The sequence below is a fragment of the Oryx dammah genome, unplaced genomic scaffold, assembly GCF_014754425.2.
Source record: "Oryx dammah isolate SB20612 unplaced genomic scaffold, SCBI_Odam_1.1 HiC_scaffold_25, whole genome shotgun sequence".
In the NCBI taxonomy this organism is placed as follows: Eukaryota; Metazoa; Chordata; class Mammalia; order Artiodactyla; family Bovidae; genus Oryx; species Oryx dammah.
The window spans coordinates 100,444,034-100,472,027 of NW_024070209.1; the positions used below are offsets into that span (position 1 = coordinate 100,444,034).

The window sequence follows — 27,994 nt, forward strand, 5'->3', positions numbered from 1 at the left end:
CGAGAGCGGAGCCGGGCCCGACGGCGGCGGGAGGCGTGCAGCCTGGCTGGTCGCGCCATGGACGCAGGTAAGGGCGGTGGGCCCGGTGGGCGCCCCGACCCCGGCCCGGCTCCCGGGGAAGGCGGGGGCGACCCCCACCCCGGGCCCCGAGGCTCGCTCCGCGGGGTCCCAACCTGGCCCTGCCCTGGGACGCCTCTCCCTGCCGCCCGCGACTGGGGGAACCGGCGGCTGCCGCGGGAAGTTTCGGGGACCTTGGCCGTGCCGCCCCCTCCGCAGGGCGGACGCCCCCGCGGGAGAGCTGGCGGGGAGGCAACCCTCGGCTCGGCCCCCGGGCGGGCAGCAGGTGCCCCTGTAGTGGCGATCTGGGGGGCCGTGTCCCCCTCATCCCACGCCCCGTCCTTCCTCTAGTAACGTTCTTCGCCCCTCTGGTCAGGCTGAAGTCCTTGGAGCGGGGGAGGGGCGACCCTGGCGGGGTTGTGGGGCAGAGATGGGGCGAGCCCCCGCGGACTGGAACAGGGACCGAGGGAAGTGGGACGGGGGCGCGAGCTAGAGAGCTGGACGGACTGGGTAGGGGGCGCGGGAAGGCCCCGCAACTTTGGCGTCCGCGGCGCAGCCAGCACTGGGGGCGGGGGCGCGCTGATCCGAGAATCCCCCGGCCCCAGCCTCGGGAGTCGCAAGCTGGCGGGCCAGGGGCTGCTGGTGACGGCGCGGGGACCGGAGACGCGGACGGTGCTGTCTGCCTAACAACCCCTGCCTCCACCACCAACCTGGGGCCGGGGCGCCCCTAGGTCTCTTCCTCAAGGGGCTCCCAGGGGGTTGCTGCTGCCAAGAGGGGCCAGGCCCCGCCTGGCTTTATCTGCCGCCGCCACCCCAGACCTCCAGGAAGCGCCCCCTCTTCCCCACCCTCGAGCACCTCCCACCCGGCTCCTGGCCCCCCTTTTCCGGCTGGAATGTCCCGGCGAGGCTCGGGTGTCAAGAACTCGAGAACCCGAGGCCGCAGCGCAGCAGCCCCGCCAGCAAATGTATTTACTCTGCGGCCCTATCTCCGCGCCATCGGGCCAGGTATTTGTCCAGGCCGCCCGGGACAGCTGCGGTTTTTGTTATGATAACTGGGGCAGGGGTTGGCGTCTCCGCGGGGCGCTCGGTGCCCGAATTGGGGGGTGGGTGGGGAGGTTCAGGTTACAGCTGTGAACCTCAGTGAATAAGGCCCACCTGGGGCTCCCCTGGGACACTCCTGTAGGAGGCTCTCAAAACAGAGCCTGGCCGTGTGTCCACTAGTGTTATCTTTAAACGATCCTTTTACTGTGCTTGTCCCCATTTACACGTGATGGAAGGGAGGATGGGGAATTTAAATCTCTTAAATTCGCACAGATGACAAAGTTGGCTCTGTGTTTTGTTATTTTTTGTTTTTAAAGATAACTGAGACACTCAACTTTAAAAGAATTTTTTGGCTGCGCTGGGTCTTCCTTGGGCTGGGGCTTTTTCTGGCAGGCGCCTGGGCTCTCTTGCTGTGGCTGGGGGAGGAGGGGGTCCTTCGCCTTTCTAGTTGTGGGGTGCCAGCTCTCTCTGGTTGTGGTGGCAGGCTCAGTTAGTTGCCCCGCGGTGGCATGCGGGATCTAGTTCCCTGACCAGGGATTGAACACGCAAGCCCTGCATTGCAAGGCAGATTCTTAACCCCTGGGTCACCCTGGCTCAGGGTCACTGCAGACATGATTATTCTCAGGGCCTGGCACCTGATAAATGCTTTAAAACAGTAGCTGCTCACTTGAACATCTTCGTGGCAAAGCTTCATCCACTTAGCAGCCTTACAGGCACCTAACCTTGCTGAAATGATGGTATTTTGGTAGGATTTGTTGCACAGAATTGTATTTTTTCTGAAGTATGGTCGATTTCCCGTGTTGTGTTAGTTTCAGGCGTGATTCAGGTATATATCCGCTCTTTTTCAGATTCTTTTCCATTATAGGTTACTACAAGATACTGACTTTAGTTCCCTGTACTATAGGTCCTTGTTGTTTATCTGTTCTATATATTAGTAGTTTGAATGTTAATCCCAAACTCCTAATTTATCCCTCCCTCCCAATTCCCCTTTGGGAACCGTAGGTTTGTTTTCTAAGTCTGTGAGTCCATTTCTGTTTGTTGTCTGTTTTTGTAAATAAGTCCATTGTATCATCTCTTAGATTCCACATGTAACTAACTGATATGTGATATTTGTCTCTGTCTGACTTACCCACTGAGTGTGATCATCTCTCCATCCATCCTGAATTGTATTTCTGAGCCTAGAACACTAGTCTGTTGGAGTTACCCAATGACAATGTGTGGGACTGAATGGCTGGCTGGCTGGGTGCCTCCACCTGGTTGCTATTCAGAGGGTGATTTGGGGGCTTTGTGTACCAGGGGAGGTGGATTTTGGCTGAGAGCTTCGTGAGTCAGCCAGCCAGTGACCCCTCTGGCATAGATAGCGAAGGCAGCTTCTCGTCTTCCCCACAGTGGTCCTTTTGTTGTTGTTGCCTTTAAAACCTCCAGCCCTTGACTGGGTGGGTGAGGTTGGTAGCTGCCCTGGTGCCTCCCCCAGGAATATTTAGGCCAGCCCAGCCCTCCAATAGATCAACAACCTTGAAGCGCCTCCCCGCACCCCCAGATCCTTCTGGAAGAGCCCAGCTCTCTGGGTCAAGCTTAGAAGTCACAGGTCTTGCTAACGTTGCTACTGCTAAGTCACTTCAGTCGTGTCCGACTCTGTGCAACCCCATGGATGGCAGCCCACCAGGCTCCCCCGTCCCTGGGATTCTCCAGGCAAGAACACTGGAGTGGGTTGCCATCTCCTTCTCCAATGCATGAAAGTGAAACGTGAAAGTCAAGTCATTCAGTTGTGTCCGACTCTTAGCGACCCCATGGACTGCAGCCTACCAGGCTCCTCCATCCATGGGATTTTCCAGGCAAGAGTACTGGAGTGGGGTGCCATTGCCTTCTCTGTTGCTAACGTTGTGTGACCTCATTTCTCAATGGTTTTCATTTCCCCAGACTGGCCAGAACACCCTTCCAGTTTCTTCCAGCCGCTTCCTAACCTCAGATCACGGAGCCCGTCTTAGCTGAGGGTCCAAGCACTGTACAGCCACACACTCTTCTCATTCCCACGATAACCCCGAGAGGTGGTGGTGTCCCCATTTTAAGGACGAGGAAACCGAGGAGGCGCTGGGAGGGGAAGCAGCCCACGCAGTCTGGCCGCTGAGCCCGAGCTCCTGGTTGTGACCCAGTCCCTCATCCCAGGGACCTCCCTGACGGTCCAGTGGTTAGGACTCAGCATTTTCACGGCTGGGGCCTGGGTTTAATCCCTGGCCGGGGAACTGAAATCCTGTAAGTTGAGTGGCACCGTTGGGAGGAAAAAAAAAAAAAAAAGACCCTCATCCCATACCCACCAGCCCAGCTCTGCCCTGGGCACTGAGGGAGGAGGGAAAAGCGTATGTAGTTCACCCTGTCGCTCTTGCCCGCTCATTTCCCCTCCTCCCCTCTGGATGCGGTTGGGCTGGGTGCACCCCACCGCACCCGCCAGTCCCCCCACTTGTCTGTATCCATCTGGCGCTCGGCCTCCCTTCTGGCCCAGCCACTGCGGCCTCTCCCTTTATTCAGCCTCTGCCTGCTCCCCACTCTCCTGCCCCCGTCCCGGTTCTTCCTGCTCCCAGAGGAAACCTTCTGTATCAGTGATCAGTTGGCTTTTGTTGCAGAACCAGCTCAGAACTTAGTGGTCTAATACACCAGGCACGTGTTGTCAGGATCGTGTGGGTCTGAAATGTGGGGCTGGCTCCCTGGGGCTGAGTGGTCTGGGGACTGGCAAGGCATTGCCTGTGGGTGCCCCCATTCTCCTCCTTGGGGCCAGTCCAGTGGGTGGCAGAAGGATTCTCAGCGGTGAGAGAGAGCAAGCCCCAGTGTGCAAGTGTTCAAAAGCATGTTTTTTTCTTTAAAGAAGGTCATCACTTTATTTGGAGTATAGTTGAAGTACACCAAGCTGCCGCTATTTAAAGTGTGTGTTTTGATCAGTTTTGACATATTGTGCATCTCTTCAGCAGTCAGTACATCAAAATAGCAATCTTCTTTTTTAAAAAATATTTTTTTATTTATTTAACTGTGCCAAGTCTTCACTGTGGCATGTGGGGGTCTAGTTCCCTGACCAGCGATCGAACTGGCACCCTCTGCATTGGGAATTCAGAGTCTTAACCACTAGACCATAAAGGAAGTCCCCAAATAATAGTCTTTACCCCCAAACGTTTCCTTGTGCCCCGGTAATCCCTTCCTGCAGCTACAGGTGGCTTTCTGTCCATCTCAATGGCACATTATTCTAGGATTTTATATACATGGGATCATAGAGCCTGGACACTCTTCAGCTGGCTGCCTGTCTGTGGCTTAATGATTTAGCGATCCATCCACGTGGGCTTCTGTGCACATCCAGAGTTCATTCCTTTTTACTGCTGAGGAATTGTAACAGTTAAACAAATTACAGGTGGTCCCCAGCTACAAATTACAGATGGTTCAATGGTCTGGTTTCCGACTTGGCGGTCGTGTGAAGCTGATGTGCATCTGGTAGAACCGGACTTTGCGGTTTGAGTTCCGGTCGCCGCCGCCCTGGCAGCTTGCACTCTGCTCCTCCGTCACAACGCTGGGCGGTGGCAGGGCCGTGGCGCCCCGTCACCCACTGAACCACGAGGGTACATTGCAGCATTCTGTACCCACTCAGCCATTCTATTTTTCTATCCAGCGTTCAGTAAGTGGCAGGAGGTGCTCACGTGCTTGATGGTCAAATAGGCTTCGTGTTGGACAGTTTTGCCCAACTGTCGGCTGTTGTAAGTGTTCTGAGCAGATTTAAAGCGGGCTGGTCTAAGACTATGATGTTCTGGAGGTCAGTGTACTAAATACATTTTTTTTCCCCCCAACTGCATGGCTTGTGGGATTTTAGTTCCTCGACCAGGGATAGAACCCATGTCCTTGGGAGTGAAAGTGCAGAATCTGAATCACTGGACCACCGGGGAATTTCCCTAAATGCATTTTTGACTTAACAATATTTTCAACTTTTGATGGGTTTATCAGGATACAAACCCCATTGTGAGTCGAGGAAGATCTGTACTCTCAACACTTGGGTGTTTGTTTTTTTAAATGTAATTTTATTTTTGCGTTTGTTTATTTTTTGGCTGCATGGGGTCGTCTTGCTAGGAGGGCTTTTCCCTAGTTGCAGAGAGCAAGGGCTGCTCTCCATCGCGGTGCACAGGCTTCTCACTGCAGTGCCTTCTGTGGCAGAGCAGCGGCTCTAGGGTGTGTGGGTTCTAATAGCTGTGGCCCCCGGGCTCTAGAGCACAGACTGGCTCAGCAGTTACGGTGCACGGGCGGCACGTGGGATCTTCCCCGACAAGGGATTGAACCCGTGTCCAGTGCATTGGCAGGTGGATCCCTATCCACTGTGCCACCAGGGAAGTCCCCAGACTTAAAGAAGCCACATTTTTAAGAACCCATACTTATTACCATGCAGTCTAGGGTGGCTGGGTGGGGTGCCTGTGTCTTGAGTGTCTCCTGAGGTTGTAGTTAAGTCATCAGCTAGAACACAGTCACCCCAAGACTCAGCAGAGGCTGATGGGCTGCCTGCACACTCACTGACCTGGCTGTCCTCAGGTTTTGGCGCCTCAGGGGTGGCTGGCTGTTGGACGAGGGCCTCAGCATCCTGCCATGTCACGAGGGCCTCTCCCATCGGCTCCTCTGGAGTCACCAGAGACACACAGCGACTGGCAAGAAGGCAGGAACTTCTTAAACCTAATCTCAGAAGCAGCCGCATTCCTGCTGCCTTATCTCTTCACTGGAAGTCATGCAGGGGCTTCCCAGGTGGCGCTAGTGGTGGAGAACCCACCTGCCGCTGCAGGAGATGGGATGGAAGAGAGGGTGGGTTCTGTCCCTGGGTCAGGAAGATCCCTGGAGAAGGAAATGGCAGCCCGCTCCAGGATTCCTGCCTGGAGAATCCCCATGGACAGAGGAACCTGTGGGCTACAGTCCATGGGATCAAAAAGAGTCGGACACGACTGAAGGGACTGAGCATGCATTCGGAAACTTCCGTGATGGTCCAGTGGTTAAGAGCCTGCCTTGCAATGTGGGAGACACGGGTTTGATCCCTGGTGGGAGAACTAAGATCTCACGTGCAGCTACTGAGCCTGCGTGCTCTGGAGCCAGTGTGCCTCGGAGTTTGTGAGCCACAACAAAAGAACATCCATGAGGCAACTGTGACCCAATGCATCAGATAAATCAGTGTATGTATATGTATATATGTATTTTTAAGTCACTCAGTGTGATGGACACTCAAGGGGAGAGAATTATGTTTTGGGGATTAGGGGTCACAGAGCGTGCCTCCTGCAGACACAGTCCAGCATATGGACACGGCATAATTGCTTTATCCATTCATCGGTTGTGGGCTCTTGCTTGTTTCCAGTTTGGGTCTATTGCAAACAGTTTTCTGTAAACATTTGTGTGGCCATACATTGTTTGTATTTCTCTTGTAAATACCTAGGAGTGGAGTAGCTGAATCTTAATGGCATATGTACGTTTAACTTTTTAAGAAATTGTCGAACTATTTCCCAAAGTGGTTGTTACTGTTTTCTTTTGCTGTTTGCAGTGTTTGAAAGTTTCCATTGTTCTACATATTTGCTACGGCTTGCTAAGGTCAAGTTGGTTGGTTCTGTTTTTTTAATTTTAGCTGTCCTAATGGGTGGTGATAGCTCGTGGCTTTAATTGGCATTTCTAATTTTTAAAATAATTTTACTCATTTGGCTGTGCTGGGTCTTCGTTGCTGCGGGAGCTTTCCCCTAGTTGCGACGAGCGGAGGCTCCTCTCTAGCCGTGGCGTGCGGGCTGCTCATCGCGGTGGCTTCAGGCTCCAGGGCGCTTGGATTTCAGTATCTGCGGCTCTTGGGCTCAGCGGTTGCAGCTCCCAGGCTCGGAAGCGCAGACTCAGTAGTTGTAGCTTTGTTGCTCCATGGCATTTGGGATCTTCCCAGATCAGGGATTCAACCTTTGTCTCCCGCATTCTTAACCAGTGAGCCACCAGGGAAAGCCGGCACTTCTAATTTTGACGTCATTTCTGATGACTAAGGACATGGAGCATCTTTTTATGTGCTTATCGGGCATTTGAATGTCTGCTTGAAAGTGTTTACAAGTATTTTGTCCACTTTCTTATCGGGATATTTGCCTTATTATTGAGTTTGAGTTCTTTATACAGTGTTGATACAACCCTTTGTCTGATAGATGTATTAAATTTTCTTCCACTCAGTGACTTGCCTTTGTAATTCTTCAGTTCAGTCGCTCAGTTGTCCGACTCTTTGTGACCCCATGGACTGCAGCACGCCAGGCCTCCCTGTCCGTCACCAACTCCGAGAGTTTGTTCAAACTCATGTCCAGTGAGTCGGTGACGCCATCCAACCATCTCATCCTCTGTTGTCCACTTCTTCTCCTGCCTTCAATCTTTCCCAGCGTCAGGGTCTTTTCAAATGAGTCAGCTCTTTGCATCAGGTGGCCAAAGTATTGTAGTTCTTAGTGATGTCTTTTAAAGAATGTATTGGCTGTGTGTGGTCTTGGTTGGGGCCTGCGGGGTCTTGCGCTGTGGCACACGGACTTTCTAGCTGTGGCGTGTGGGATCTTAGTTTCCCCCACCAGGGATGGAGTCTGTATCCGCCGCACTGCAGGGTGGATTCTTAACCACTGGACGCCCAGGGACATCTCTGCATCTCACGCCTTGATGTGTTCTTTGTTTGCGGTCACCCCGTTCAGAATCACTTTTCCGTGTGCCTCGTGACTGTATTTTTGGTCCATGAATTCTTTAAGGTGTATTATTTAATTTTCAGATAGTTGATGTTTTCCTGGATACTTCATTAGCATTGGTTTCTAATTCTTCTGTGGTCAGTGAGTGCACTTGGGATGATTTCAGTTCCTTTAACATTGATTTGCTTTATGGCCCAGTACGTGGTCTGTCTTGGTAAATACACGTTGTGTTCTTGAGAAGGACGGTATCAGCAATTACAGTACTCTATAAACATCTGCTGGATCAAGATGCTTTACGGTGTTGTTCGGATGGTCCGCGTGCTTACTGATGGTTTGTCTGGTTCTGTCAACTGGTGGATGAAGGTATTAACGTCTTCTATAACTGTGCCTCTTGCGTGTTTCTCTCTAACTCTACCAACTTCTGTTTCGTGTAAATTGGAGCTCTGCTATTAGGTAGATGTCCATTTATAATTGTTAATGTCCTCCTGGTAAATTATTCCTTTTTTTATTAGTGTTTCTCTTTATTGCTGGTAATACGTTTTTTCTTTGTTTGTTTTGGCCACACCTTGCAGCTTGTGAGATTTTAGCTCCCCAACCAGGGATTGAACCCAGGCCCATGGCGGTGAAAACACCAAGTCCTAACCACGGGACCACCAGAGAGCCATCTGGTGGTATTCTTGGTCTGTTTAATCTGATCAAAAGAGCCCGTTGCAGCCTTTTTTGCTTAGTTTGTACGGCCTATCTTTCCCATTTATCACTTCTGTGTATTCTGTTGTCTATTGTCACTTGCTTGTGGGTCTTGGTTTTTATTTGTTATGTCAATCTCTGATTTTTAATTGGAAAGTTGAGATCAGCATTTATTGTAATTATTGATATGTTTTTAAATTTTTGATATGATGTGTGTTAGTTCCTCGATTGTGCCCAATCTTTGAGACCCCGTAGACTGTAGCCCCCTAGGCTCCTCTGTCCATGGAATTCTCCAGGCCAAAATACTGGCGTGGGTTGCCATTCCCTTCTCCAGGGGATCTTCCTGACCCAGGGATCTAACTCAGGTCTCCTGCATCGCAGGCAGTCTTTACCTTCTGAGCCACCAGGGAAGCCCATCGATATGATATTTAAGGCTAGTTTTATCGTTTTCACTTTGTTGTCTCTGTTGAGTTCCTCTGGTTTCTACCCCCTTCACTCCTGTGCTGTGCCCACTTCCCAGCTTTGTTGGGTATGTATTTGAATTTTTTTTAGTATTCCATTTTAATTTATCTCTTGGTGTTTTTGCTGCATAGTTTCTGGTTATTTTTTTAGTGGTTGTGCTGTTCCAACCAGGGTTCTTGGCCTCCTTCGTCAGTGAAATTGATCAGAGGTCAGATGCAAAACTCAGGGGAGGCTTTATTGAGGGCCTTGCTGTGGCGGGGGTGGGGGAGTGAGAGCAAGTAACAGGTTCCCTTGCTTGATTACTTGCTGAAGAGGTGGAGCAAGCTGGTTCCTTATATGGGGTGAGGGTAGGGGTGCGCAGGGGTCCGGCTGGAGGAGTGGCTCAGGTGGCTTGCCCACTCCTTAGGTGGTCGTGTGTGCAGAAGGCGTGCACAGGACCATGCTTCTGCTCCCAACCCTGCTCCCCAGGCTCTTCAAAACTGGCAGTTGGGTTGTTTGTTTGTTTTTAACCTCTTTGTATCTTTTTGTCCAGAATTTGCTCTAACTGCACATGCATGCAGTTATTTTTAGTCCCATATGGACTCTTTGTATTTTGTTGTTGGAAGAGAGGTATGTGCAGGTGCAAGCATTGAAGCAAAGGGTCCCAGGTTCTAAGCCTGTCTCAGGTCTAAGGATTAAAATACATACCTAACTTCTTACAGTCTCCTTAGAATTAGTATTGTATCACTTTCAGTAAGGTGTAGAAGCTTTGTAAATTTATAGATATCTTTACCTTCATCCCCATGCGTTAAGCTTTTATAACTTTTCCAGGCAAGAGTACTGGAGTAGTTTGCCATTTCCTTCTCCAGAGGATCTTCCCAACCCAGGGATCGAACCTGGGTCTCCCGCAGTGTAGGCAGATGCTTTATCATCTGAGCCACCAGGGAAGACTTTATAACTTTAATAAGTGTTATAGTTTTCATGTGTACACATTGCAAACTCATCATAATATGTTATAATTTTAGCTTTCAACAGTCATACATTAGAGGAAAAAATTATATTTTATATTCACCCCAATTATTATATGCCTATAGTTCTTCCTTTATTTCTCAAGTTCAAGTTCACCTCTGGTATTCTTTCTTTTCAACCCAAAGAACTTTTTTTAACCTCTCTGTTACGGAAGGTCTCTCATAAGGAATCCTCTGAGTTTTCTTCCATCTGAGAATGCCTTACTTGCGGTAGGCAGAACTCTAAAGGTGGTGCGCATGTTTCCCTTCCCTAGTTATTCTGCCAAATGTGAGTATAGATACTGCTGTGAAGGGATTTTTGCAGATGGAATTAAAGTCCCAAGTTAGTTGATCTTAAAATACAGATTTTTCTGGATGGGTCTTGTTAGGTAAAAGACGACCAGGTACACCAAAAAATGTCTAACAGGCTTTAATGGCATAGCGCTCCCAGGCGGGGCTCCCGGACCGAACGGGGGCAGGTCGAGGAAATCCGCGCGCCTGGGCCGTGTTGGAAGTTTGTTTATATACGCACGCTGCACGCTGCGAGGGATGGCTGGGTTGGCGGAAGGGGGTTTGGATAGGTTGCGGCCTCGCGAGCTGATAGGTTTCTCTATGCCGCTGGGGCGGGGCGGCTTTAGCTGGCGGAGCGTGCTGTCATTGGTCCCCGGGATCCGGGAGGCTCCCTCCGTTAGGGACTTCCCCCGCCGGCGGGGGAGAGGAGGGAGCGGCTCGTCATGGCAACCGGCGAAGTGTGCTGTCATTGGTCCCCGGGATCCGGGAGGATCCTGCCTTAGGGACTTTTTGGCCGGCGGGAGGGATAGGAGGGGCGGCCCATCATGGCCCCCGGGGTCCAACCTTACACGTCTGACCCAATCAAATCCCTTAAACGCAGAGATCTCTCTCTACCTGGAAGCAGAAGGGAAGATAGTGAGTTCTGAAGCATGAGAAGGCTCTGATGTGCATTCCTGGCTTCAAAGATCGAGATGGTTGTCTGGGAAGGGTGGCGAGCAGCCTCCAGGAACAGAGCCTCAGAGCCGCGGAGCTAGAATTTGCCAACAACCGGAATGAACTTGGAGGTAGATTCTTCCTTCCAGGCCCATTCCACTTAACACCTTGATGAAGACCCTGAGTTGAGTCAGCCTGCACTTCTGACCTACAGACTGTGAGCCAGGACATGAGTGTTTGGTAGTTTTTCCCCATTTAAAAAAGCTGTAAAATGCACATATCATAAAATGTACCATCTTAACAGGTTTTCAGTGTACAGTTCAGTGGTACTGAATGCCTTGACATTATTCTGTAACCATTACCACCATCCACCATCGTATTTTCTTTCATCTTTCCAAACTGAAACTCTGTCCCCATTAAACAGTAACGCTCCTCCTTTCCCCTCTTCCCCGGCTCCTGGTAACCACCATCCCCCTTTCTGAGTCTGGTCAGAAAACGAAGATCATGGCATCTGGTCCCATCACTTCATGGGAAATAGATGGAGAAACAGTGTCAGACTTTATTTTCTGGGGCTCCAAAATCACTGCAGATAGTGACTGCAACCAGGAAATTAAAAGACGCTTACTCCTTGGAAAGAAGGTTATGACCAACCTAGATAGCATATTCAAAAGCAGAGACATTACTTTGCCAACAAAAGTCTGTCTAATCAAGGCTATGGTTTTTCCAGTGGTCATGTATGGATGTGAGAGTTGGACTGTGAAGAAAGCTGAGCGCGGAAGAATTGATGCTTTTGAACTGTGGTGTTGGAGAAGACTCTCTTGAGAGTCCCTTGGACTGCAAGGAGATCCAACCAGTCCATTCTGAAGGAGATCAGTCCTGGGTGTTCTTTGGAAGGACTGATGCTAAAGCTGAAACTCCAGTACTTTGGCCACCTCATGCGAAGAGTTGACTCATTGGAAAAGACTCTGATGCTGGGAGGGATTGAGGGCAGGAGGAGAAGGGGACGACAGAGGATGAGATGGCTGGATGGCATCACGGACTCGATGGACGTGAGTCTGAGTGAACTCCGGGAGTTGGTGATGGACGGGGAGGCCTGGCGTGCTACAATTCATGGGGTCGCAAAGAGTCAGACATGACTGAGCAATTGAACTGGACTGAAGGACCTCAGACAGTGGAGTCTTTTTGTGACTGGCTTATTTTACTTAGAATAATGTCCTTAAGTCTCTTCCATGTTGTCAGAATTTCCTTCCTTTTAAAGGCTGAGTGACGCTCCATTGTGGGGATAAGCCGCACTTTGCCCATTCATCGGTCGATAGACCCTTGGGCTCCGCCTTCCAGTCTTGTGACCGGTGCTGCTGTGAACGTGGGTACATAAACATCTCTCCCCTGCTCTCAGTTCCGGGTGTGTCCCTGGAAGTGGAATTATTGGCTCCTGTGGAAATTACTTATTTACTTTTTGGTTGCATTGCACGGCTTGTGGGATCTTAGTTTCCCAACCAGGGATTGGACCAGGGTCACAGCAGTGAAAAAGGCCAAGTCCCAACGACTGGACCACCAGGGCATTCTCTGGAAATGTGTACTTTTTTGAGGAATTGATGTGTTTTCCACAGCGGCTGCACCGTCTTACATTCCCACTAACCGCGCACAGGGGTTCCAGTTTCTCTACATCCCCGCCTCTGGGTTTTTGTTTTTACAAATGCAGTCATCATCACGGCTGTGAGGTGGATGGGCGTTGTATGCCACTGCGTTTATGGTAATTTGCTGTACAGCAATAGAAGAGGACGTGCCTCGATCCTGAAGGACATTTCCTTTCGATGTTGATTTCTGGGTTGCAGGCTTTTTCCATCAGCTGTTTAACATGTTGATCCTCAGCTGTCTCTTGACTATCTGTGGAATTCAAATTGTTGTTCCCCTGTATATAATGTAATGGGTCATTTTTCGCCGCCAGTTTTCCAGGCTTTGATGTTAAATCTTTTGGTTTTGAGAATTTGTTGCTGCTGTTTTGGCTGTGCTGTGTGGCATTCGGGGGTCTTTAGTTCCCTGGCCAGGGATCAAACCCGCGGCTCCTGTAGTGGAAGCTCAGAGCCCTAACCACTAGGCATCCAGGGAGATCCCCGAGAAGTTTTATGATGCTGTGTCTAGGGAGCTTTCTCCCATGAAGTGCCTGTTGTGGACATTTAGAGTTTTATGAATTTGTCTTTTTATCACGTGTCGTGTAGGTAATTAGCCATTATTACTGCAAATGTATTTTTCCCAAAATCTGTCCTGGGACTTGACATGGAGTTAAGACCTTTTCCTGTTACCATCAGCCCCTGAAGCTCTATTCTCTTTTTCCTTAATCTCTCTTTGTCAGATTGATGCTTCTTCAAACTCACTATTTTTTTCCCCGTCACCTCCATTTTAATATTGACATCAGTGAATTAAAATTCAGATGTGTTGAAAATTTCTTGTGCCTTTTTTAAAAATCCATGTCAAACTTTCTAATTCTTTATTGAGAACTTTTTTCAAGTGTGTTTGTCTCTGCTCATGGAGTCTGTTATAACAGTTGCTTTCTCTGATAGTTTCAACATCTTGGGTAGACATATGTTGATTGTCTTTTCCCTTGAGGACTGGTCACATTTGCCTCATTCTTTGAATGGCGAATGATTTTTGGGTTGGGTCCTGCACATCGCATATATTATGTTGTATAAATTCTCAGTCCTAAAGGAAATCAACCCTGAGTATTCATTGGAAGAACTGATGCTGAAGCTCCAATACTTTGGTCACCTGATGGGAAGAGCCGACTCATTGGGAGAGACCCTTCAATCTGGGAAGGATTGACAACAGAGGGTGAGATGGTTGGAGGGTGTCACCGACTCAGTGGACATGAGTTTGAGCAAACTCTGGGAGATGGTGAAGGACAGGGAAGCCTGGAGTGTTGCAGTCCACGGGGTTGCAAAGAGTCAGACACGACTTAGCGACTGGACAACAATAAATCCTAAGTCCTGTTATGCCCTGGAAAGTTTATGAAGCACTCAACCTAGATAGTTTCAGATCACTAGTTGATGTACCTTCTATGAGTAGCATTTCCAATATTGGTCCAGTTTCCTGTTTTTTTTTTTTTTTTTTTTGAGGTCCGATTGACATTACATTACAGTAGTATCAGGCGTACAATGTAATGATTCAGTATCTGTATACACTGTATAATGATCACTGTACGAAGAAAGTTGTTTTCTTGTGATGAGAACTTTTAAGAATCAGTCCCCTAGTTACTTTCAAATATGTTGTTGGTTCAGTTGCTAAGTCATGTCTGACTGTGATCCCATGGACTGCAGTACCCCAGGCTTCCCTGTCCTTCACTGTCTCCCGGAGTTTGCTAAAACTCGGGTCCATTGAGTCCCTGATGCCATTCAAGTGTCTCATTCTCTGTTGCCCCTTTCTCCTTCTGCCCTCAATCTTTTCCAGCATCAGGGTCTTTTCCAATGAAAGAGACAGCTCTTTGTATCAGGTGGCCAAAGTATTGGCATTTCAGCTTGAGCATCAGTCCTTTCAACGAATATTCAGGGTTGATTTCCTTTAGGATTGACTGGTTTGATCTCCTTGCTATCCAAGGGATTCTCAAGAGTCTTCTCCAGCATCATATTTCGAAAGCATCAATTCTTTGGTGCTCTGCCTTCGTTATGGTCCAGCTCTCACATTCATACATGACTACTGGAAACACCATAGCTTTGACTATACAGACCTTTGTGGGCAAAGCAACATCTCTGCTTTTTAATATGCTAAGTTTGTCATAGCTTCTTTTCCAAGGATTGATGTCTTTTAATTTCACAGCTGCAGTCACCATCCACTGTGATTTTGAAGCCCAAGAAAATAAAGTCTGTCACTGTTTCCGTTTTTTCCTCATCTATTTGCCATGAACTGATGGGACTGGATGGCATGATCTTAGTTTTTTGAATGTAGAGTTTTAAGCCAGCTTTTCCACTCTTTTCTTTCACCCTCCTCAAGAGGCTCTTTAGTTCTTTGCTTTTAGCCATAAGGGTGATATCATCTGCATATCTGAGGTTGTTGATATTTCTCCCGGCAATCTTGATTCCAGCTTGTGCTTCATCCTGCCTGGCATTTCCCATGATATACTCTGCATATAAGTTAAATTAGCAGGGTGACAGTATATAGCCTTGACATACACCTTTCCCAATTTTGAACCAGTCTATTATACCATGTATGGTTCCAACTGTTGCTTCTTGACCTGCATACAGGTTTCTCAGGAAGCAGGTAAGGTGGTCTGGTATTCCCATTGCTTTAAGAATTTCCCACAGTTTATTGTGATCCACACAGTCAAAGGCTTTAGCCTAGTCAATGAAGCAGAAGTAGATGTTTTTCTGGAATTCCCTTGCTTTCTCTATGATCGAGTGGATGTTGACAATTTGATCTCTGGTTCCTCTGCCTTTTCTAAATCCAGATTATACATCTGGAAGTTCTCGGTTCATGTACTGTTGAAGCCTAGTTTGAAGGATTTTGAGCATTACCTTGCTAGATGTGAAATGCGCTCAATTGTGTGGTAGTTTGAATATTCTTTGGCATTGCCCTTCTTTGGGGTTGGAATGAAAACTGACTGTTTGCAGTCTTGTGGCTATTGCTGAGTTCCAAATTTGCTGGCATATTGAGTGCAGCTCTTTAACAGCATCATCTTTTATGATTTGAAATAGCTCAGCTGGAATTTCATCACCCTCACTAAAGCTTCTGAGGCCCACTTGACTTTGCATTCCAGGATGTCTGGCTGTAGGTGAGTGGATGTCTGGCTGTAGGTGAGTGGCCACACCATGGTGGTTATCTGGGTCATGAAGATGTTTTTTGTATAGTTCTTCTGTGTATTCTTGCCACCTCTTCTTTATCTCTTCTGCTTCTGTTAGATCCTTGCCATTTCTGTCCTCTATTGAGCCCATCTTTGTATGAAACGTTCCCTTGGCATCTCCAATTTCCTTGCAAAGATCTCTAGTCTTTCCCATTCTGTTGTTTTCCTCTATTTCTTTGCATTGTTCACTTAAGAAGGCTTTCTTATCTCTCCCTGCTATTCTCTGGAACCCTGCATTCCGTTGTGTATATCTTTCCCTTTCTCCTTTACAGTATTATTAGAGATTCACCATGCTATACACTACATCTCCAGGACTGACTTGTTTTATAACTGAGTTTATACCTTTTGACCCCTCCACTGATTTTGCCCACCCCATCCCCATTTCAGACCACCACCGATCTATTCTCTGTATCCGTGAACTCGGGTTTGTTTTTTCTGATTCCACGGGTGAGTGAGGTCGTGCACTGTTTCTCTTTCTCTGACTGATTTCACTTGACATAATACTCTCAAGGTCCACCCACATTATTGCACATGGAAGCTCCAGGACTCTGGCCGCCTCATGCGAAGAGCTGACTCACTGGAAAAGACTCTGATGCTGGGAGGGAGTAGGGGCAGGAGGAGAAGGGGACGACAGAGGCTGAGATGGCTGGATGGCATCACCGACTCGATGGACGTGAGTCTGAGTGAACTCCGGGAGTGGTGATGGACGGGGAGGCCTGGCGTGCTGCGATTCATGGGGTCACAAAGAGTCAGACACGATTGAGCCACTGAACTGAACTGAAGATTTCATTCTTTTTTAGTGGCTGAATAATATTGTAAGTGTGTGTAACATATTTCAAGGCAAGATTTTTGTTAATATGTTTACACACACACACACACACACACACACACACACACACATCATTTTCTTTCTCTGTTCATCCATCAGTGGACACTTAGCTTGTCTTAACTACTGAAAATAATGCTGCAGTGAACATGGTGAGTGCATATAGCTTTTTGAGTTAGTGGATTTTTTTTTCCTTTAAAGACCCAGGTTGGAATTGCTGAGTCATACCGTAGTTCTTGGCTTCCCTGGTGCCTCAGTCAGTACAGAGTCTGCCTGCAATGTGGGAGACCTGGGTTTGATCCCTGGGTTGCGAAGATCCCCTGGAGAAGAGAAAGGCTACCCACTCCAGGATTCCGGCCTGGAGAATCCCATGGACAGGGGAGCCTGGGGGGCTACAGTCCATGGGGTCACAAAGAGTCGGACACGACTGCGTGACTAACTTTTTTTTTTTACAGTAGTTCTATTTGTAATGTTTTTCAGGACCCTCTATACTGTTTTCCATAGTGGTCACACCAGTTTACACTCCCACCAATAGCGTGTGCACACGGCTTTTCTTTTCTCTACCTCTTCACCAACACTTGTTCTTTCTTTGCTTTCTGATGACAGCCATTCTAACAGGTGTGAGGTGATAGCACATTGTGGTTTCGATTTGCATTTCCCTGACTGAGCATCTTTTCAAGGTACCTTTTTGGCCCTCTGTATGTCTTTGGAAAATGTCTGCTCAGATCTTCTGCCCGATTTTTAATTGTAGGTTTATTTTTTGCTATTGAATTATATGAGTTTTTAAAAATATACTTTGGATATCAACCCATATAAAATATATGATTTGCTAATATTTTCTCCTATTCAGTAGGTTGCCAGTTCATTTTGTTGATGGTTTTCCCTGATGTGCAGAAACTTGTTTGATGTTGTTCCAACTTGTGTGTTGTGGCTTTAGTTGCCTTTGCTTTTGGCTTCAAGGGGACTTCCCTGGTGGCTCAGATGGTAAAGCGTCTGCCTACAATGCGGGAGACCCACGTTCAATCCCTGGGTCAGGAAGATCTCCTGGAGAAGAAAATGGGAACCCACTCCAGGATTCTTGCCTGGAAAATCCCATGGACAGAGGAGTCTGATAGGCTATAGTCCATGGGGTCACAAAGAGTCGGACATGACTGAGTGACTTCACTCACTTGGCTTCAAATCTAAAAAGAAAGTCATTGTCAAGACTAATATCAAGACGCTTACTGCCTATGTTTTCTTTGGGGAATGTTATGGTTTCAGGTCTTACATTCAAGTCTTTAATCCATTTTGAGTTAAATTTGGGGTATTGTGTTCATTTATGGGTGTGGTGTAGTGGGCAGAATGCGTTGTTGAATCTTGTTTAATATTTCCTTGTTGAGGATTTTTACATCTGCGTTTATCGGGGGCACTGGTTTGCATTTTTCTTGTGGCATCCTTTTCTGATTTTGGTATCAAGGTAATGTTGGCTTCATAAAATGAGTTTGGAAATATTTTCTCCTCTCTTAGTTTTCATATAGTTTGAGGGTTGGTATGAATTCTTTGGGTGTTTGGTAGCCGTCTGGTCTTAGAGTCGTATTTGTTGCAAGGGTTTTGATTACTGATTCTCCTTGGTTTAGTCATCCGTCTGCTCAGGTTTTTTTTCCTTCATGATTCAGGGTGGTGTGCTGTGTGTCTAGGAATTTAATTTGGCTTCTAGGTTCTCAGATTTGTTGGCATGTAATTGTTCATAGTAGTCTGTCAGGAGCCACTGTATTTCTGTGGTATTGGTGGTAAACGTGTCCTCTTTCATTTTTAATTTTGTTTGAATCTTCTTTTTTCCTTAGTCTAGCTAAATATTTGTCCATTTGGTTCATCTTTTCAAAGAAGCAGCTTTTCGTTTTATTAATATTTTCTATTTTTAGTCTCTGCTTCTATTCTGATCTTTGTTATTCCCTAACTTCTACTAGCCTTGGGCTTCATTTGTTCCCATTCCTTGAGGTGTAAATGTAGAATATTTATGAGATTTCTGATGTTGTATAGGCATTTATTTTTATGAGCTTTGCTGCAGCTTAAGTTTTGGTCTGTTCTATCCATTTTCATTTGTCTGAAGGTATTTTTAAAACAATTTTTTCTTTTGATTTCTTCTTTGACCCATTGGTTGCTCAACAGCATGTTGTTTAATCTCTGTGAATTTTCCAGTTTTCTTCCCATAATTGATTTCTTGTTGGCAAAGGTGCTTGATGTGATTTCAATCTTCTAAAGTTTAGAAAGGCTTACTTTGTAGCCTACTAGGCAACGGCAAACCACTCCAGTGCTCTTGCCTGGAAAATCCCATGGGCGGAGGAGCCTGGTAGGCTGCAGTCCATGGGGTTGCTAAGAATCAGGCGTGACTGAGCGACTTCACTTTCACTTTTCACTTTCCTGCATTGGAGAAGGAAATGGCAACACACTCCAATGTTCTTGCCTGGAGAATCCCAGGGACAGGAGAGCCTGATGGGCTGCTGTCTATGGGGTCGCCCAGAGTCGGACACGACTGAAGCGACTTGGCGGCAGCAGCATGAACTATCCTGAAGGATGTTCCACATACACTTGATAAGAATATGTATTCTGTTTATTTGGGATATATATTCTGTATATATGTGTTTGAGTTTATCTGGTCTAATGTGTCCTTTAAGGTTGCTGTTTCCTTATTTTTTTTTTAAATCTGGGTGATTTATCCATTGATGTAAGGTGGATATCAAAGGTGTTGATATTATTGTATTGCTATCAATTCTTTCTTTAGGTCTGTTATTATTTGCTTTTATACTTAGGCACTCCTATGTTGTGTTCAGGGCAAATTGAAAGTGGTCAAACAGGAGATAGCAAGAGTGAACGTCGACATTCTAGGAATCAGTGAACTCAAATGGACTAGAATGGGTGAATTTAACTCAGATGACCATTATATCTACTACTGCGGGCAGGAATCCCTCAGAAGAAATGGAGTAGCCATCATGGTCAACAAAAGAGTCCAAAATGCAGTACTTGGATGCAATCTCAAAAACAACAGAATGATCTCTGTTCGTTTCCAAGGCAAACCATTCAATATCACAGTAATCCAAGTCTATGCCCCAACCAGTAACACTGAAGAAGCTGAAGTGGAACAGTTCTAGGAAGACCTACAAGATTTTCTAACACCCAAAAAAGATGTCCTTTTTATCATAGGGGACTGGAATGCAAAAGTAGGAAATCAAGAGATACCTGGAGTAACGGGTAAATTTGGCCTTGGAGCACAGAATGAAGCAGGGCAAAGGCTAATAGAGTTTTTTGCCAAGAGAACACACTGATCATAGCAAACACCCTCCAACAACACAGCACTCTACACATGGACATCACCACATGGTCAACACCGAGGTTAGACTGATTCTATTCTTTGCAGCCAAAGATGGAGAAGCTCTATACAGTCAGCAAAAACAAGACCAGGAGCTGAGTGTGGCTCAGATCATGAACTCCTTATTGCCAAGTTCAGACTTAAATTGAAGAAAGTAGGGAAAACCACTAGACCATTCAGGTATAACCTAAATCAAATCCCTTATGATTATACAGTGGAAGTGAGAAATGGATTTAAGGGCCTAGATCTGATAGATAGAGTGCCTGATGAACTATGGAATGAGGTTCGTGACATCCTACAGGAGACAGTGATCAAGACCATCCCCATGGAAGAGAAATGCAAATAAGCAAAATGGCTGTCTGGGGAGGACTTACAAATAGCTGTGAAAAGAAGAGACGTGAAAAGCAAAGGAGAAAAGGAAAGTTATAAGCATCTGAATGCAGAGTTCCAAAGAATAGAAAGAAGAGATAAGAAAGCCTTCCTAACAACAGAATGGGAAAGACTAGAGATCTGTTCAAGAAAATTAGAGATACCAAGGGACCATTTCATGCAAAGATGGGCTCGATAAAGGACAGAAATGGTATGGACCTAACAGAAGCAGAAGATGTTAAGAAGAGGTGGCAAGAATACACAGAAGAACTGTACAAAAAAGATCTTCATGACCCAGATAATCACGATGGTGTGATCACTCACCTAGAGTCAGATATCTTGGAATGTGAAGTCAAGTGGGCCTTAGAAAGCATTACTATGAACAAAGCTAGTGGAGGTGATGGAATTCCAGTGGAGCTATTTCAAATTCAGAAAGATGATGCTGTGAAAGTGCTGCACTCAATATGCCAGCAAATTTGGAAAACTCAGCAGTGGCCACAGGACTGGAAGAGGTCAGTTTTCATTCCAATCCCAACAAAAGGCAATGCCAAAGAATGCTCAAACTACTGCACAATTGCACTCATCTCACATGCTAGTAAAGTAATGCTCAAAATTCTCCAAGCCAGGCTTCAGCAATACGTGAACCGTGAACTTCCAGATGTTCAAGCTGGTTTTAGGAAAGGCAGAGGAACCAGAGATCAAATTGCCAGCATCCACTGGATCATGGAAAAAGCAAGAGAGTTCCAGAAAAACATCTATTTCTGCTTTATTGACTATGCCAAAGCCTTTGACTGTGTGGATCACAATAAACAGTGGAAAATTCTGAAAGAGATGGGAATACCTGACCACCTGACCTATCTCTTGAGAAACCTATATGCAGGTCAGGAAGCAATGGTTAGAACTGGACGTGGAACAACAGACTGGTTCCAAACAGGAAAGGGAGTGCATCAGGGCTGTATATTGTCACCCTGCTTATTTTACTTTTATGCAGAGTACATCATGAGAAACGCTGGGCTGGAAGAAGCACAAGCTGGAATCAGGATTGTCGGGAGAAATATCAGTAACCGCAGATATGCAGATGACACCACCCTTATGGCAGAAAGTGAAGAGGAACTAAAAAGCCTCTTGATGAAAGTGAAAGAGGAGAGTGAAAAAGTTGGCTTAAAGCTCAACATTCAGAAAACGAAGATCATGGCATCTGGTCCCATCACTTCATGGGAAATAGATGGAGACAGTGGAAACAGTGTCAGACTTTATTTTGGGGGGCTCCAAAATCACTGCAGATGGTGATTGCAGCCATGAAATTAAAAGATGCTTACTCCTTGGAAAGAAAGTTATGACCAACCTAGACAGCATATTGAAAAGCAGAGACATTACTTTGCCAACAAAGGTCTGTCTAGTCAAGACTATGGTTTTTCCTGTGGTCATGTATGGATGTGAGAGCTGGACTGTGAAGAAAGCTGAGCACGGAAGAATTGATGTTTTTGAACTGTGGTGTTGGAGAAGACTCTTGAGAGTCCCTTGGACTGCAAGGAGATCCAACCAGTCCATTCTGAAGGAGATCAGTCCTGGGATTTCTTTGGAAGGACTGATGCTAAAGCTGAAACTCTAGTAGTTTGGCCACCTCATGCGAAGAGTTAACTCATTGGAAAAGACTCTGATGCTGGGAAGAATTGGGGGCAGGAGGAGAAGGAGATGACAGAGGATGAGATGGTTAGATGGCATCACTGACTCGATGGACGTGAGTCTGAGTGAACTCCGGTGATGGACAGGGAGGCCTGGCGTGCTGTGATTCATGGGGTCGCAAAGAGTCGGACATAACTGAGCGACTGAACTGAACTGAACTGATGTTGTGTGATATATATTCACAAATGTTATATCTTCTTGTTGGATTTGAGCCCTTCTCATTTTGTAATACCTTTTTTGTTCCTTATTGCAGTCTTTGTTTCAGTCTCTCTCTGTTGCATAAGCATAGCTGCCTCAGGCTGTTAGGTTTCCTTTTGCATTGAATGTTTTTCTGTTCTTTTTTGGTCTGTGTGTGGTCTGCAGACTCACATCTGCAGTGAGTCTCTTATAGACAGAATATCTTGTCCCTTTATCCATTCAGCCACTCCATGTCTTTTGGAAAAGCTAGTCTATTTAAAGTAATTGCTAGGTGTGCACTAATTTGTGATTTTGTTCATTGTTTTCTGGCTGTTTTTCTGGCCCAGGTGTTAAGGTCTTCCCTATGCAGGTCTGGATCTGTCCCGTACACATGCATCTTGAGGGCGCGTCTAGGGCTGGTGTGGACCCGTTCTAATGACTGACCATTCCTGGTTGTGAGATTCCCAGGAGTAAACCCAAGGACGTCCTGGGCAAGCTGATACACATTGGTCACCCCAGTTCACACACAGAACTAGGGGGCTCACAACCCCTCTGAAGGTACTTCTCTAGGATTTCCCTACCCTCTCCCTTCTGCAGGGGGCCCTCTCCTGGTTCCTCTGGCCAGAACGACAGAGTTTATCATGGAGTTTTAGCTGCCCGGTCATGTGGTTCTGGGGCTGGAGCTTTGAGCTTCGAAGGAAATGAGAGGGGAAAACAGGCAGTTCACCCCTTTATAGTCACTTCTGTGTTTTGACTGCACTCCGTAGTCTGCCTACTTTTGTCCACTTTCAGGGTCTTCTTTTGTATTTTGTCTAGCAGGAGAGAGAGGCTTTTTAAAACTGGTAAAATGTGTAAGGTTTACCGTCTGAACCATTTATATGTGTACAGTTCAGGGGCATTCAGTGCATCACGTTATTGTGCAGCCATCATTATCACCTCCCTCCAGAACGCTGTCATCCTCCCAGATGGAACTGTCCCCACTGATACCCGAACTTCTCATCCCTCCCAGCCCCTGGTAATGTTGAAAGATGCAGGTTTTTAAAGGCAGTGTTTGCAAGATGTTTATTAATGTTCCGTTGGCCAAAGCAAGTCACGTGGCCAAGTCCAGCCTGAAGGGGATAGAGAAACAGGAGGCGCGGCCCGGGTGGCCGTGTGGTATGGAAGCAGGAGCACCTGCGTGGGTCTCAGGAGAAGGCGTGAGTGAGACCCTGGCTGCTGGGAGGAGGTGGGTGGGAGCTCTCAGGGGCTCAGTACTCCTGTCGTTGGGATCCCTCCCCTAGGGAAACCTGACTTCTGATTTCACCCACCTGCTGTATGTGCGGTGGGAGTGGGAGGGATGGGGGCGAGGCTAGGGGTGGGAGGAGGGTTTCAGCAAGGATCCCCCACCCTCAGCGGGGCTGTGCAGTTATGTCTGTTTTCTTTTTCTCTCTGCCTTCTATAACCCCTAAGGACACTCAGGAAATGAACTTCAAAGCCACACCCTGGGATGCCCACCCAGGTCCAGACCGGGGGTGGGGGGGTCCTGCCCCAGCCCCCCCTTCCAGCCTGTTCCTCCAGGACCAGAGGCCTGGAGGGGCTCAGCTGGTCAGGACACTCTCAGGGGGTGCAGGGGGGACCTTTAGGACTTGTTGGGACCTGCCGGGGTGCCCGCAGTTTATTGAGTGGATGCTGGAGGTCAGGGCCAGGCCTGGAAGGCAGCTGAAAGCCCCCTTCAGGCTGCTGGGTGGGCTCCTCTCCACCCACTGCTGCTTGGCTGCTCCGTTCCCTCCCCCACCCCGTTCACGTCTCTGTTTCTTCTCCGCCTCAGCAGGCTCTTGGCCCTTAATGACCTCCTGGCTCTCCCTGGTCCTCGGGTAGCCAGGGTCCAGTGACTCCAGAGCGGAGAATCTGATTGGCTCAGCCCATCCTTGCAGACCAGCTCCCATTGGACGGTGTCTCAGCCTATGAGGGGGCTGCCCTGCGCTGAAGCATCTGCCTTGGATCCCTCTGCTGGGGCATCAGGGCCCTGGGGGCAGGACCATGTCCCCGCAGGTGCAATCAAGGCGGGCCCGGCCTGCCTTCCATCCCGCTGGCCATCTGTACTGGCTGTGTGGCCGCCAGGAAGGCACGTCCCCTCTCTGAGCCCTGGTTTTCGCGTCCCCTTGTTGCACTCTGGATAGAGCTTCAAGGGTGCAGGCTTGGGGAGGCCTGAGTGCAGGGTTCAGGGCGGGTCAAGGTCGGCACGGTCACTGTGACTGTCTCCTCGGAGGGGCTGTGTTCTGAGGTCTGTGAGGAGGACTCCCTCCTGGCCCTGCAGCCTTTTGGGGGCTCCCTGCCTCTTCCATTTCTTCCTAGGAGCGGATGCGAAAGGGGGCGGCGGCCCCGCGGTCCCTGAGGACCCTGCACGCCCTGGGCTCCCGCAGCTCCCGCGCCGCCCGCAGCTCCTGGAGGAGGATCGAGCGCCCAGCGAGGAAGCGGCCACCGCAGACGGAGGGGACGCCGCGGCGCCAGAGGGACCCCCGGGCGAGTCCCTGGCCGAGGCCTCCGCGGCGCCCCCAGCCCAGGCCCAGGCTGTGGCCGCGGGCGAGGCCCTGCAGATGCCCAAGGCGGCAGCCGGTGGGGTCCCCAACATCGGCTTCGTGGGCGAGCCCCCGCCCTACGCGCCGCCGGACCCCAAGGCCGCGCACCTGCTCTACCCGCCGCCCTTCTCACCGCCGGTGCTCTTCCCGCCCGCGCCGGCCGCCCCGGCCCTGTACCCGCCGCCCGCACCACTCTTCCCCGCGCCTGCTGCGCAGCCGCTCTTCGCGACCTTCCCGGTGGTGAGTCAGCCCGTGGGGACCACCGTCTCCCCCCAGCGACCCTTGCAGAGGACACAGCTGTGCCCTGGGGGCGCAGCAGAAAGGGGCTTCCTCCGCCTAGGGAGTGGGCGAGACTGGGCGGCCTCGCAGGAGCCGGGGGTCATTTGAGCTGGGTTCTGCAGAATGGAGTGTTCAGGGAGAGGCGAGGAGGAGAGCCCAGCACAGGCGTTGCAGGGTGGCCAAGGCTGGTGCATCCTGGGAGTGAGGGTGGTTGGTCCAACTTATTGAGGAGCAGATAGGAAGAGGTGGGGGTTCCATTGTGAGGGACCCCAGGGCCTTTGGTAGGGGATGAGTTGATATAGATTTTTAGAAAAACCCTGGCTGCCTGTGGAGGAGAGCTTTGAGGTCTCCCCCTCCTCTCCCCGCCTCAGTGCAGAACAGAGGAGGACATGGAGACCCTGGTGGCTGCAGCCTGGACTGAACGATCTGTAGGGGCAGAACCTGGAGGATTCCAGGGGGCTGCGTGACAGGTCGGGGTGCTGAGCGGGCAGGAATGAGGCCTTGCTCCCCGGACGGCCTGCAGCCTGGCTGGGTGAGGCTGGGAGGTGGCTGGAGTGACAGCTCCATGGCTGTCGCTGACCACGTCCTCATCCTGGTGTCTGGAGGCTACGGCCCGCTCTCTTACCATGCCATGGCCTCTTCCCCTGCAGTACAACAGCCCCGTGGCAGGTGTGCCAGCCCCGGCCCCAGCAGAACACAGGCCCCTGCCCAAGGACTACATGATGGAGTCTGTGCTGGTGACCCTCTTCTGCTGTCTGCTCACCGGGCTCATCGCCATCGTCTACTCCCACGAGGTAGGAGGGCGTGGGGGGTGCCCAGGTCCCCAGTGTCCCCCCCACCCCGAGAAGGCTGGCAGAATGGGGAGATCAGTGCCCAGTTGTCTGGGATCCTGGCCGCCCCCTCTGCTGTCTCTGCCCCTTACCACTCAAGATCTGTTCTAGAAGATTCCACCGAAACAGTTCACACTGGCGGTGTGAATGATTCAGGTCCAGGGGGCTGCCCATCCCGTGGGGCTTGTGTTTCAACTTAGACTTTTTAAAAAGTAATTTTATTTAATTTGGGCTCTGGTGGGTCTTTGCTGTTGCTTGGACTTCGCCGAGTTGCAGGGAGCGGGGGCTCCTCTCGTTACGGAGCGCGGTCTTCAGTAGGTGCAGCCGGGGGCTCACTAGTTGTGGTTCCCCGGCTCTAGAGCACAGGCCAGTAGTTGTGGCACGTGGGCCTGCTTGCTCCACGGCATGCGGGATCTTCCCAGATCCGGGATTGAACCCACGTCTCCTGCGTTGGAAGGCGGATCCTATACCACAGAGCCACCAGGGCAGCGGCAGGGCTTGTGTGTAGTCTGTCCATCTGCTCGTTTATTCTACCCACCCACCTCTGTCCTTCCCAGCTACCCATCTCTCCGTCCACCCGCTACCCACCTTTCCATCCACCATCTGTCTAGTCTCCATCTATTCATCCACACACCCCGTTCATCTGTTAACGCACCTGTCTGTCCACTCAGCCATCCGCCTGTCTGTCCATCCACCATCCACCCACCTGCCATCTCGATTACACCCTTTCTTCTTCCTCCCTCCCGCCATTCCTGACCTTGGCTCGGCCCTGGGGACTCGGCATGAGGCTGTCCTAATAGTAGGAAGGCCCTGGGGCTTCTGTTCAAGGCTGACCGGATGAGAGCCCTGATGTCCCCCAGAGGTCAGGCTCCCCTGTTGTAAGCAAGACGGGACCGAGGCAGGGGGGCTGAGTGAGGACCGGGCCCCTCAGAGGTGCGATTCTGCAGGCTGCTGCCTGCTTGTCAGTTCTGGCTCCGCCACCAGCTGCGGGGCCCTGGGGTGGGTCACTTAACCTCTCTGAGCCTTTGTTTACTCATCTTCAAAGGGGCCAACGATGTTCTCGAACTTGGGGTTGTTGTGCGGATGGTGAGGGAGGGGCCTGGAGTGCGGATGTGGGTCAGGCCTGCGGCCAGTGCCCGGGAGCTGGCCGCCACCGCCTCGATCGCTGCTGCTCCCGTGTGAGCCGTGGCCTGGACAAGCCCCTGACCAGCCCCCGACTGCCTCGCAGGGTCAGCTGTCCAGTCTGTGCGCTGGGGCCGGGCGGGCTCCGGGGTGTTGCCGGGAGGGAGCACGGGGTCTGGGTGCACTCACTGCTCCTCCGGTCTCGTTGCAGACCCGCGCGGCCCTGGCCCGGGGGGACCTGGCCCAGGCTCAGGAGGCCTCTCGCAAGGCCCGCTCGCTGGTGCTCTTCAGCCTGCTCTTCGGGGTCTTCGTGTCCACCAGCTGGGTTATCTACGTGGTGGTTGCGCTCTACCTGCCTTAAGGGCTGCTGGCTCCCCTGGGGACTCTGGGTCCTTGGCCAGGCTCCTTCTGCGGACTTGAATTCCCGCCGGCGGCCACCTGTCACCTAGAGGGGACCCGGGCAGGGGGCCGGAAGACAGTGGGCTCTGCAGTCCACGGCACCCCTGTGGCCGGGCCTCGGCATCCTGGCCTGAGGGGCCCCCAGTGCCCCGGTGGCTCCAGCTGGGGGACGGGGGCCAGCGCCTCCATGCCCAGGCCTTCTCCTGACCCTGAAGGACCAGCGCCCTCCTCTCCTCAGAGTCGCTGGCAAGGACGTTGCCACCTCCGGCCGCCCGTGCCTGCAGGGCCTAGCTGCCCGGCTCTCGCCCTCCCTGTGGGAGCTGAGAGGAGCAGCCTCCCCTCTCCTGGGTCGCTCCTGCCCCACCCGGGAGGCAGCCTCTCTCTCTCCTGCTGACCCCTCGCCCCAAAGCCCAGGCCATGGTGGCCGGTCAGTGGACGCACAGCAACACGCCGGGCGGAGGGTCTCGTGGCTGCTTCGGGGGCGTTGCTGGCCTTGGTCCCTTCAGGGGCTCTGGGGTTCCCCCTCCTGTCCCTCCGGGTTGCTGTTCTCTGCCCACGCTGCCGTGGTGTCTGACTCGTGCACATGGGCTGGAGCAGGGTGGGAATTTCTGTCGGGTCTTTCCTGGCCAAAGGTGACAGGAGAGCGGGGACGTCCACCCACACGGAGAAGAGGAGGGGACCTCGGCAGAGTCACGAAGGTGGACAGCTCC

General features: G+C 50.0%; 1 protein-coding gene across 1 annotated transcript; it reads left to right on the forward strand.

The window, feature by feature from the left end:
* The first annotated feature begins 950 nt into the window (after nt 1-950).
* PRRT1B (proline rich transmembrane protein 1B) lies at nt 951-27,246 on the forward strand. The gene is made up of 4 exons (XM_040225732.1): nt 951-1,062; nt 24,431-24,894; nt 25,584-25,727; nt 27,097-27,246. Exons 1-4 carry the CDS (start codon nt 951-953, stop codon nt 27,244-27,246), a joined length of 870 nt encoding a protein of 289 aa, XP_040081666.1.
* The last annotated feature ends 748 nt before the right edge of the window (nt 27,247-27,994 follow it).